The sequence below is a fragment of the Onychomys torridus genome, chromosome 23, assembly GCF_903995425.1.
Source record: "Onychomys torridus chromosome 23, mOncTor1.1, whole genome shotgun sequence".
In the NCBI taxonomy this organism is placed as follows: domain Eukaryota; kingdom Metazoa; phylum Chordata; class Mammalia; order Rodentia; family Cricetidae; genus Onychomys; species Onychomys torridus.
In genome coordinates this window covers 1,190,162-1,203,032 of record NC_050465.1, presented here as the reverse complement: position 1 = coordinate 1,203,032, position 12,871 = coordinate 1,190,162, and the positions used below count along the sequence as shown (strand labels likewise).

The 12,871-nt window shown below is 43.2% G+C and overlaps 1 protein-coding gene across 2 annotated transcripts in view; it reads right to left on the bottom strand.

Annotated features, from left to right (window-relative positions):
* Positions 1 to 12,871, bottom strand: part of LOC118573137 (nuclear body protein SP140-like) — a 49,856-nt gene that overhangs the window by 21,232 nt on the left and 15,753 nt on the right. For both annotated transcript variants that reach the window (XM_036173265.1, XM_036173264.1), the window contains exons 5-11: positions 12,234 to 12,314; positions 11,806 to 11,889; positions 8,924 to 9,028; positions 8,190 to 8,243; positions 3,574 to 3,636; positions 1,800 to 1,880; positions 79 to 183 (exon numbers count right to left, since the gene is read on the bottom strand). In XM_036173265.1, coding sequence (XP_036029158.1) covers positions 79 to 183; positions 1,800 to 1,880; positions 3,574 to 3,636; positions 8,190 to 8,243; positions 8,924 to 9,028; positions 11,806 to 11,889; positions 12,234 to 12,314 — 573 coding nt within the window. The remainder of the gene's footprint in view (positions 1 to 78; positions 184 to 1,799; positions 1,881 to 3,573; positions 3,637 to 8,189; positions 8,244 to 8,923; positions 9,029 to 11,805; positions 11,890 to 12,233; positions 12,315 to 12,871) is intronic.

Genomic DNA, 12,871 nt, shown 5'->3' with positions numbered 1-12,871 from the left:
CCATTCCTTATGTAATTCTGTTATTGCTTGTGATTTTTTTTAAATTAGCACTTGTAAATTAAAAACAATGAAACTCACCTTGCTTGAATTCATCCTTGTGTAACACTCCCTTCATGTTACCACATGTCACAGGAAGGAGCTTAGGGCTGAAATCTGCATTCTCATATCTGCGCTTTCTTGGAACTGAAAAAGAAGATGTCCTCTTCTATCTCACTTTGCAGGTGCACATGCCCCCTCCTCTCTTTGGGGGTCATTTTTTTTTAACACTTGGGACATTTTGCTCCTCAGTTCTCTAGCTTCTAAGTCTTTCTTACAAGTGGCATGTTGGATACATAATGACAAATATTTTATTTGGCTTTGATTAAACTGTCCTGATTCTCACTCTAGTGACCACCACTGATTGCTACATGACCATCAAACAGGAGCTGTCTAGCTGTTCTGTTTTAACTAAAGATGGTAGCCAAAGCTGGTCCTCTTAACTCCCCATTTGAGCACTGACTGGATGAGCAGGGAAAGGAGATGATGGGCACCTAGCAGATTCCTCTATTTGTCTACTCTGTTCCATCTCTCCCTCACAACAGCAAAACCCATAAATACAATCATAATCAAAATATGATTTAAATTAGTTTAAAATAATTGTTATGGCCAGTCTTAAACTTTAGAAGTATGACAGATTTGTCAATTTCTTGCTGTTTATTCAACATTATAATAGAAGGCCCAATTGTTGGGTCCATTTAACAGATGCCAAATAAGGTCAGTCTCTTCAGAACTTAGGCCATACTTCCTGTGGGGGGAAAAACCCTGGAAAGGCTCAGACAACCAGATTGAGTTGGTCTTCTGAGGTCCAAGGACACACAGCCTAAGGCAACGTGCCAAACCACCTTTGTGACCACAGAGCACATTAGTGGGATTGGATCAGGCCAGAATGGGCCCCTTAAACCAGGCCCCAGAAGAAGAGCTGAATTTATTTTAATGAGGCCAACCTGGTATCTGGCCCCTCTTCTTTCCTACTGTGGAAGTGATGGGAGCCTCTCATGGGAGAGAGATCATCCTCTACTTCCAGCATCATTTCACAGCTAAGCCCATCAAGACGGCCTACATAAACCCCGGTCATCGTGTTCTCTTAACCTCCCCAAGCCAGATGGGCTTCCACCAGCTGCTATTGAACAGAGGCAGGGGTCTAGGGAACACTGAAAATGGGTGGTGGTGGTGCGGGGGTTACCAGCCCTGTTTCCATGTCCTATTCTAGGGCTTGCCCAGCTGAAGAGAGGAGGTGCTTTATTTAGATGGGAGAAAACAGGAAGGTTTGTTCCTTTGCTGTTTGCTCTTTCAGACAGGGTCTCGCTGTCTCAACAGTTGAACCTCAGGTCAGAAAGGGCACTCAGTTGCTAGTGTGGAATGCTGTTGCTGTAAAAATGAAGCTGGGAAGCCACAGGGCCTGCTCTAGATAATAAAGAACTCACCAAAAGGAAGGAGGAAAAGGACTAAGACAGTAGATTTGCTTTCTTCTTGTAAGTCACCCCATCAAGACATTTTAATAACCAATGGGCAAGTTAAAAGCATTTCCATAAAAATCAGGTTCAACTCAAAGGGAAGGAAAAAACTAGGACAGATAAGATTGATAACATAAATACAGTCACGGCCTTGCTCCAAACAGCTTTGCTTCTAGATTTTGATGCTCTCAAATTTACAAGTAAGCTAGAGTAGACTTCTTTAAGGTTTTAGATTTCCCCCAAACCTTAACAAAATCTGTGTGTACTCAGGGGGTGAAGGGAAAAGACCCACAGAAGCCAGTTTACCTCTGGCCATGGCAAAGGGTCTTGGATTCTTTTTCATTTTCTTTCTCCTGAGAGCTGTCTGGCCACCAGCTCTGCTGTCATCTAGGAGAGACACAGGCAAATGCAGAGTTGAGCCAAACTACAGCTGACAATAGGAATGAGCAAGGGGGGCATCCTGGTTCCATCAGGGTACTTTCTCTGTACACTGGGAAGAAAGCTCATGACAAAGAGCTGTGATGGGCCAGGCAGAAGGCAGACTTACAGCATGTGCAGGATTCTGTTGTGTTAACACTTTGGAAAGAAATCTGTCTGCACACAAAGAGACTTGGATGAAAATCTTGTCAAAAACTCAGCCTGAATAATGCAGTTTTCAAAATATGCATTCAAAAAATGGATGCAACCACTTTTTCTCCTTTTTGAACAAAAATGTACATATAAATCAACAGCACAGCTGAGTCATTGTCAAGAGTGTAAGATTCCTAGTTTGGTAATCAGATGGCAGGGGGCTATTTGTAAATATATACAAGTTTTAGGAATAAGATTGTAGGAGATGTCACCATGTAGATATGTTTGTGATTAACTTTTTTCAAAGTCTTGTAAGATTGATTGCTCTCGCCCGCCCCCCATCAAGAACACTTCTAATGACAAAGCTGAGCATGTTCAATATTTTAAAAACACAAATAAAAATATGGACATCACTTCTATCCCAATAGCCAAATATAACCAATGCATGCGTTTTTGCATGTGTGTGTACATGTTGTGTTCCTTTGTATGTACATCTGTGGACGTGTCTAAATGCGTGTGGAGGCCTCAGTAGCTCTCCACCTCAACTGTTGATGAGGTCTGACATTAACTGGAACTCACTGAAGTGGCTGGTGTCTAGGCTTGCTGGTGAGCAAACCCGAGGGACCCTTCAGAGTTATACATCATGTGTTTTTCTGTGGGTGCTAGGGATCCAAACTCAGGTCCTTAGACTTGTGTAGCCAACATTAAACACTGAGGCATCTCACCTGCCCTTCAATGAACATTTGTGAAAATGGACTGTCAATTATTTTTCTGTCTCAAAGTATATCTTCTTCTCTAGATAAATAAATAGTTACATTAAAAAGCCTGAATTTATAAATAAAAATGAATGGTTTCATAGGCACATATGTTCACAAATATGCATCTTCTTATCACATGCACATACACTCATTTGTACATATATGCAGCCTGTTTGCCTCATTCATCCTTTGCAACATTTTTCCAAACCAATAAAAATATTGTGCTGAGGATGACAGCACCTCTGGACTACCACATGTACGAGAAACAAACCGCTTGTAAAAGACATTGTATTATCAGGACCCTTGTTATAGCATCTTAGCCCATGTCTTATAGTAGCTATAAAACTTTTGTGAGAGGGTGGGTTGCTCAGTGGTTAAGAGCAATTAGTGTGTACGCATGAGGACCTGAGTTCAGATACCAACATCCATGTAAAAATACGTATGTGTGCACCTCTAATGCTAGTGTTAAGGGACTGGAGACAAGAAACTTGCTGGTCTTTGCTGACTGACAGTTCTTAAGGGAATAAAGCAGAGAGTGAGAGAGCAGGACATTCAGCATCCTGCTCAGGCCTACACATGTGAGTACAAGTATGTGTACCCATATGCACAAGTGTGAATACAACACACACACACACACACACACACACACATCTCACAGCTCACCTATACACACACACTGTCATGGCTCAGAAAGTCACAGGCCACATCCTACTAAACTCAACAGCTGTCAAGCTGCCCCTCTGCTTGCTTACTTGTTGGTCGAACAGTCTGTGGCCTCTGTTTTACTCTTGACCAGTTGTGGCCTTTCTTTTTTCCTTCAAAATAAAAAGAATAAAATTAATCATTTAGAGACATAAAATGTAATTCTCTATGCCTCATATGCCAGCCATATTCAGATACTGTTTTCAAACTTCTGATCCTGGAAATGAGGCAAAATTCTTAACAACTAGTGTAGTCATGCGGAGGTCAGTGGCAGAGCTAAATTTCAATTGTTCCTGTGTCTTGGGCTGTAGCCTTGGGAGGCTATTGGAAAGCACCTTTGTTTGAACACCTTTGAAGAATGGAAAGCTAATTCCTGCTCATGCCTTAGACTGGTTGGATGATAAGTGTTAGGGCACGTATCTGCTGTGCAAGTTCAAGCCAGAGACCATGTTACCCTGGAAGTTGAAGAATGCTCTCAACTTCCATGTAGAGACTTTAAAAAAAAAAAAAACAACTCCATTCTTGGAGCTGAAAAGATGGCTCAGTGGTTAAATGCACTGAGTACTCTTCCACAGGATCCGGGTTCAGACTCAGCACCCACATGGCAGCTAACAACTTGAAACTTGGAGTTTCAACTCCAAGATCTGAAACTCTCACACAGCATAAAATGCAGGCCAAACACCGATGCACATACAATAAAAATAAATACGCTATTAAAAAAATCACTCTGGGTAGTGGTAGCACATGCCTTTAATCCCAGCACTCAGGAGGCAGAGGCAGAGGGATCTCTGTGAGTTCAAGGCCAGCCTGGTCTACAAGGTGAGTTCTAGAACAGCTAGGACTGTTACACAGAGAAACTCTGACTCAAAAAAACAAAAAACAAAACAAAACAAAAAAACCTCTGTTCTCTAAAGTTAAAGCATGAAACCCCTCACATGTTAAATCCAGCACAGGACGGGTCCGGGTGGGCGTGGGGGAACTTTAAGGAAGCCCAGTAGGATCTTTTTGTTACAGTTTTGTTTTCTCTTGAATTATCCAAATTCATGTGACCATAGCTCTGAGGGAATGGAAAGTCTAATGATGACAGTAATGGATCATTGATACGTATTCATGTGTGTGTGTGTGTGTGTGTGTGTGTGTGTGTGTGTGTGTGTGCATGTGTGTGAATGAGTGCAGCCATGCACGTGCCAGTGCATGTCTGTGAAGATCAGAAGGCAACACCACGTGTCAATTCTTGCCTTGCACTTTGTTTGGGACAGGGTCTCTCTGGTTGTTCACTGGCTATTATTGGCTGGGAGCAGCCTGTGACTATAGTTCTACCTGGTGGAAGTGAAAGCCTGACCCACGGAGGGAGGCCTTGTGATTTTCCCCACCTGAGATGCCCATTTTGTGGTGAGTCGACAACAGACTCCAGGGCTGATGAGAAAGGAAGCACCAAAACTGCTCTACTCTCCCAAGAAAGACGTCATGAGCATTCCACCCAGAGGTGCTGTGGAACAGTCCTTTTGTACACTGTAAATATGCATTTCTCTCATTGGTTAAATAAGAGCTGACTGGCCTATAGCTGGGCAGGATGAGCTTGGGTGGGAGACCAGACTAAGAGGACACTGAGAAGAAGGGAGGAGTTTGGGAAGTCTTGAGGAGGTGCAGAGAGAAGGACATGCTGTGCTGAAAGAAGGTACCACCACGTGGCAGAGGGTCGATAAGAAATATGGGTTGATATAAAATGTAAGTTAGGTAGTAAGAAGCCTAAGCTATTGGCTGATCATTTGTAATTAATATTAAGTCTCTGTATGGTTATTTGGGAGCTGGCTAGTGGTCCCAATGAAAAACTCCACCTACACCCTACACAGTGATACTTCTGCTGTCCGGTCTACTTCAAGCTAGAAACCAATTTCTGAGAAATTCCATCAAGATTCACCTGGACATGGCTCAATTATGTCAGCTAAGCTGATGCCCATGTCATCTGACACTATAGTTGCTCTGCTACACAGAACTGAAAGCAGATATGCCCAATCATCAGGCTGGCAGAACTCAACCAACTGGACTGAATATTTCTTCAGTCCTGCAAGAAGCCATGACTTGTAGGTTCTGCTACCTTTCCCAGGGGCTGTGGACTGTGGAAATACTCTATGACTGAGTAGCACCCATTCTGGTAATGGAGGCTGACACTGGGTTTGTCCTGCAGAGGATAGCCTTATGCCCATAGCTGGGCCTTGACCCACCTTCTTCAGGGGCTGAGCTAGACTACAAAGCAGTTTGCCCTGGCATCCTGTTTAGAACTTCAAAACCCTTTTGGGGGGTTAGGTGGTGCCTTAAGTCTGCCGACCCACATTATGGATCAGCTGAATCTGGCTGTGTCATTGTGACCCTAGAAATCTGTCACTGTCACAGACCATTTGCAGTCTCGTAATAACATGTTTATTATCTTTTTAAATAGGAAACATGCCAGTGTCGATTCTTTGACCTTCATGCCCTGCACACACACTTGGGTAAGGCAGTTTGCTCACTGCAGGAAACAGTCCCCAGAAAGGACTTTCTGGATAATAGTCAAGACTGAAGTAGGGAGAGAGTTACAGGTGACACATGGACCTACTCTGAAACTCAGGCTTCTGTTCTGGTACCTAGGGACTCCAGCCTAATTCTGGTTCCATCTAAGGAAATTCTTTGTCTTTCTTCTTTCTGGCCCCTGGATAGAAGATCTGGGTGAGAAAAGGAGATGGTCTGAACAAGAGGTGAGAGTGTAGTCCCCAGAATGACATGTAGATTTTATGGAAGGAAATAGGAGCAGAACTCATGTCCCACACATAAGAGGTCTGGGGACAAGAGGAGCATTGATGACATTCTTTCAGAATTGCCAGACCCTCATGCTGGTGTGCTCTCCCCTACTGAGAATGCTGAGGTGCTGCCACTCGGTCAAGGTCATGGGCATGGGATGCTCACCCCACACTCAGTAACCCTTCCTCAATCAAGGACTAGGCATGGTGCAAGGAGCTGGAACCCAGATTCACAGCTGTCCCCAGGCCATGTTGGAGGCACCATCTATGTCCATGGTGACTAAAGAATGTCCTGTTCGGGGTTGGGTATATATATACTCCTTAGCAATAAAAAGCTGCCAATTGGCACTGCATTCCTCACTGTGAGTTGACTGCAATTCATTCTGTGGAGGGATGGAAACTTGACAATAAAGAACTTGTTGGGAAATCTTACTTATAAAGCACTTAAAAATCAACCTAAATTAAATCATCCTTGAAGAATAAGTGGTTGCCTTGATGGGTAGCAGGCAGAAAGAGCATAGAAAGCCTTCAAAGGCTTATGCTCATGGTCTGTGTCTCAATAAGATTTTTTATTGTAAAAATAATGCAATTAATTAGCAGGATTCATCAAAGGGTGTACTTAGGATTCATGCCTTTCACTATAAATTTTATCTTAAATAAGAACTGTAAAAGACATTTGAACATGGCCACACATTCAAATACTCAAGTGGGAATAAACTAAATGAATGTAGGTTTTCTCCAGAGTGCTCTCTACTTCCTCCTGAGTCCTCACTGAGTCTTACAGTTCACTGCTTGGGGCATTTCAAGACTTTTCTACCATGGCATTTGAAATTCCTCTTCAAGGGCCCTGCAGCTGAGTGAGGCTTGCCTCTAATCCCAATATTCAGGAGGCAGAGGCAAGAAGATCTTCAGTCTCCCCTCATTGCCTAATTTCAATGCTACTTCTGAATATTTGGGAATGTGGTGGAGCCATATCCCACTCTCAGCTGACTTGTTTACTGCTTACCGATGGTGTATGTTCTGGGAAATGTGTTGTCAGGCTCCTTTGTCACTGTGCAGCCATCAATGTGCTTAGAGACTAAGTCACCTGCAACCCCATACAGCAATCTTATGAGACCATTCTCATACATGTGGTCAGTCACTGTCATGGCCATTATTACATAGTCCCTGACTATTGCAAAATATGTACCACTCTTTCTCCTCTTAGAGCAAATGACCAAACGTTCAGTAACTTCAAACAGAACAAGTTTATCTAACAATTGTGTAAGATATCTCATGTGGGCCTCACCAGGCTGAAGTCCAGATGTCCACAGCCCTTCATCCATTCCTTGCGGAGAACCTTTCTCCTTGCCTTTTCCAGCTTCTCAAGGTGAGCCATGTTCCTTGGTCCCTTTCTGTGCCCTCAGACTCACCAGTATTGCATCCTTCTGACTACTCCTCCACAGTCATTTCCTCTCTTTGCATTTGAGAAAAGTTCCCCACTTTTTATGTTTGTTGGTTTGTTTTGTTTTATTTTGAGGCAGGGTGTATCCCTGGCTCTGCTGAAACTCACTCTGTAGACCAGGCTGGCCTCAGACTTAGAGGTCTGCCTGCCCCTGCCTTCTAAGAGCTGGAATTAAAGGCATGTGCCACCATCCAAAGAAGGTTCCCCACTTCTTCAGATCCATAAAATCAGAGTGATCACTCCTACACCAACAGTCAAAGACAATGACTTATCATATGTGTGGAATATCTTTGTCATTAAGATAACAGGTTCCAAGGACAAGGAGGAACTCGGGGGAGGTCACCACAGTCTACCCCATTGTCACTCACAATAACAACAATAATTCTAGCAGTAAATAACTTATCAGAAACATCAAAAGCACATAAACTCTCATTTGTTTCCTTACTTCTCTTCCTCTTGGATTTTCCTACAGTAGTGTTGTTTCCAGTCTCCACAGTATCTAGAAAACAATGAATGGCAATGAGGGAAGAAATAATGAAGAGAAGTTACAAATCTTGGGACCAATCACACTGCAAAGGCCCTGCTTACACCAATGTTTCAACTGTCATTCCTTTCCTCTTTCTAAAGAACCCAAGGCCACTGAACTGAGAACTAGGAATCCAGGGAAGGCCCTGGTCATTTTGGCTCTCCACCCTCAATGGGACATTTTAAATTTTAACATATTTTTGCACAGATAAAATAGAATTTTGTAGGAAATTTTCTGGGCAAGCTCTAATTAATTATTGGACATACTTGAGGAGTTTGGTTGGAAATGCACACTAGGTTGCCTGAACTCTTTCCTCCTCACCAGCAGCAGGATCACACTCGACAGTGTCCTTCCTAGGACCCTGACAAGGCAATGTCATCCAGCTGCAGATGATCCACCTGCTGTCTTAGGTGGCAGGGAAGAATGGGTGCAATTTAGCACATCAAGGGAGCAGTCAAGATAAGTGCCAGTTTTAAGAGTACATTTCGTGTACTTCATCCACATGTGATCAACTGACTAAGGTTTCTCCAGCTCCCAACAGGCAAATGCAGAGAACTGAATTCAGGGATGGACTGGACCACAAGCTGGAGCCTGTGATACTCACTGAGCCATGCCTAACCCATGACCCTTGAGCAGGCTTATCTATTAGTTACCTGCTCGGCTACTTCCCATCCTTGCTTCTGGGTCTTCTCGAATGTATGCTGGGAAACACATGACACAGGAACAGGCCTCATTTCCACTTGTGGATTGCTCTGCTCCTGGGCCAAAATTGTGGGTGTTGGTTCATTATTTAATTTAGCAATACTGGGGACCAAACTCAGGGCCTCACTCATTCTAGACAAGCAGTCTACCACTGGGCTACACCCTCACATGTCCTTTTATGCTTCCTTTTTCAGACATGGTGCCAACTAATTTTCCTGGATGGCTTTGAACTCGCTCTAGCCTAAGCAAGCCTTGAACTGTGGACTTCTATTGTGTTCTCAAGCACCTGACAAATGATCTTTTTATATCTTTATTGATCTACTCCCTTTTCTTATTTCTCTAAAATATTTTTACATTCTCCCTTTGTCTGACTTTCAGTTCCTCTTTTTTATTTTTTCCCCTCCTGTCTCTCCCCCTTTATCAGAACTGCATTTGTGTGATGATTTTAAGGCATGGTCACCATGTCTGTCATGGGACAGCAGGTTAGAAGCAAGCTCTCCTGACCCCTTTTGTTTTCACTTGGTGATCCAGCGTTCTGGATAGTAATCCTAACCAAAAAATTGCTGTTTGTGGGTCCTGAGACAGACTACTAAGATTCCGCACTGTTGTCTGACTGTACAGCAAGCTAGATTCTGAAGGAAGAAACAAAAGAGGAGATATTTTCTGGGAAAACAAACAAAAAAATGACAGCTAAGAAACAAACAAAACCTGCTCTAGCAATCACACCAGGATCCAATGGAGCTATTCTCTTTCTACCATGTACCTTATTTTCCATTTTCCACCTTTAATTTGCTACATGTAAGTAAGTTTTTAAAGTTCTTATCTTCTATGATGAGGAATAAAACTATTCATTGAAAATAGTAAAGGATAACTTTTGCTAGTTTTACCAGTTTCAAACCCATCCCAAATTAGCCAATGACTACCTAATCATTAACCATGCTTCTGAAATCTAGCTAATCAGAGGCAGCAATACAAATTTGAAATTTAGCCAATCAGCAGCAGCCATCCTCTAAACACTTGGGTGATGGTCCCATAGCCACCTGTGCTAAGCACTTTTGCTTTGCAAAGTCTATAGACCCTGAACTACCTGCTTCTCAAAGCTCCAGGTGAGGCAAGCTGTGGTCACATGCTCTACACACAGTGTCTCCCAGTCCCAGCATGGCCTTCACTTAGCAAGCCTTCAGCTTCAGACATAGGAGTGATGATCTCTAGCTTCTAAGTACAGTGTACTCATCAAGATCATCTGAAGGCCTGCTGGGAGTGCCCTGCGGGTATGCATTCTAGACTTCTTGTGCACAACTCAGATAGTGTTCCTGAATCATTGTCAAGTGACTCAGTCTCAACGTTATTAAAGATTTGTATACAATTTAATGTAAAGAAGTTACTATCTTGATTCGTAAGTACAGCATTTAGTAAATACTCTCTCTGTGTGTTCTTGCTTCATCAACTTTTAAAAAGTCTTTTTTTCTTGTGTCTGTTCCTGATTCTCCCATTCTTTCTGAATATTGGAAGATAATGACCCCTCCCTTCAATAAAAAAGATGGAGACAAAGTTCTAACAAGTTCTCAAGCTAAGTCAGTCTCAAAAGCTAATGAAGGTGGATCCACCAGTCAGTGGCCAAACTGCAAAGATCCTTGGTCCTACTCTGTCTTGGGACATTCACAAAGACACATGGTGTCTGGGAAATAAGCAATTTTTCTCATTGTGTATGTAATTTTGAGTCAGCTACTGTCATGCAATCAATCACGTTTCTTTTTAACCCTGTTTCTCCCAAAAACATCAGTATTCCACACATGACAACACACAGTTTACCGCTATAACCCAGCATCCTCTTACTGTTAATCATGGGGTTATTTTCTCAAAGCCACAATCTACCATGACAGAACTTGCACTTCCTTCTTGTACTCTCATAATGACTCTACCTCTTGCCCCTAATAAACGGCAGGGTTTCACTAATGATTCCACCTTACAACGGAGTGGGGGGGAGGGGACGGGGACATGACGACTTCACATGTGCGTCAAGTAGCTCTATAAAACAAGAGAGGAGGTCTCCAGTGTCCCCATGTCCCCACCAGTAGCTGTCAGTCAGACCATTCTCTGGGGAACATTGCTTTCTTTGACAAAACCACTCAACCTTGAGGATGTGATCTTTCCACAAAGGAACTGTCAGGTTAAACGAACACAGACATCTTTCAGAGGTCCTGAAAGGTTCGCCTACGCATATCTCTGTACAATTGGCCTGAGCCACCAGCCCCTGACTAGGTGTGATACAGGCCCTCATCCCTTTCCCAAAGTGCCTTGCTTAATTAGGGTAGTCTCTCTGTCTCTCCTAAAGGCTCATTCACGTCTTAGTCCATTCATGGTCTACTTTTGTTTGATGACCCCTGTAATGTTGCTTGAGAAGATCAGTGACTTATCCAGATATTAATTTTCTATGGGGTGCCTTGAGCTCTCTAGTGGTAAGTAGAATTCTAAGATGGTTCTCTAAGAGCTTCTTCCATAATCCTGGAAACTGAACATGATAAGATATTATCTTGTGCTTAGCTTAGGTCATGTGGCAGAGCTGGCCTTAAGAGAGAGTAGGCCTCGGGATAGGCCTGGTCTAATCAAATGAGCAGCATTTACAAGCATTGAAGATTTTTCCAGCTGGCAGCAAAACAGGAAATCAGAGACTGGAAGTGTGAAGAAGGCTCCAGAGCCTCCTGCTCCCTTCAAGATGGAGGGTGACTCCTGTCTGAGAATGTGAGTAGGTCTGGGGAGCTGACTGATCCATGGCAACAACCAGTACCAAAGCTGTGATCTCAGTGCTACAGCCACAAGGGGCCTTGCTCACCTGCTTCAGGTCTCAGTGATGATGGGGGTAAGTCATCCTGGGGCTCTTGTCCATCGAACATTTGTTCACAAGAACTACTTCCTTCTGTAAAAAAGAATAAGACTCAGCGGACTCAGATGGCCAAGGGAAATCACAGCAGGAAAGCCATCTGAGACAACCAGGAAGGTCCAACTGGCTTGGTGTCTCCTAAAATGAATGTCTCTGTTTGGGGACTCTGAAGTGGAAGCTGACATGACTCCTTCTCTGTCGCCAGAGACAGAAGATTGGCCACCTATCTGTTCCCTCTCTGAACATCTCATTCCCCTTTGTTTCTGACTCTTGTTGCTGCCTCTATGATTTCTTCTCTCTGAGACTGTAAAGAACGGGCTGGGGGGGCACTTTCTCTCTCACAGATTAACTAGCTGACTAGCAAATGAAGGCTCACTCACCTCCTCCGTTGCACTGTGGGAAGCTAGGCACCTCCTCTGCCTGCTCATCATTCATTTGGGAATTTCCAGGACTACAGGATGCTGAAGAGAAACAAGGATACAACAAACCATACAGAGGGACCTCAGTTTGCTCAGGCGGAACCAGGAAGTTTGGGGAATATACAAAAATAAGGAGTACAAGGCAATAAAATGACAACATGGGCCGTGTAACACAAATAGTGGGAAGAGCAAGGTATTGTCTTTCTCCAGTAATTACTACTTCAGCATGAATAAAGAAGCCACATATCTACCCATAAGAATTAGGTTATTCCAAAAATGAGACACAAGTATTTCTCATTGTTTCCCACAAAAGGCAAAGGATCCAAGATTAACCAGGGAATCAAAGTAACTATGAAAGTTTTATACAAACTATTCTCTTGAAGAACAAGAGAGGCAGATAGGACGTTGGAAACTTTAGGGAGGAAAATGAACTCAATCCTTATGACAGCAGGAAGTTGTTGAACTAAAGAGGAGAGTAAGGGATGCCAAGTGCATGTCTGAGTGTCTTGTTATGTTGGAGAAAATGAGTTTGATGGAACAAGACTGAATGAGAAAGGGCATCTGAGACTAAGAGCTGTTTCTGTAAGTCCTAAGGTAAA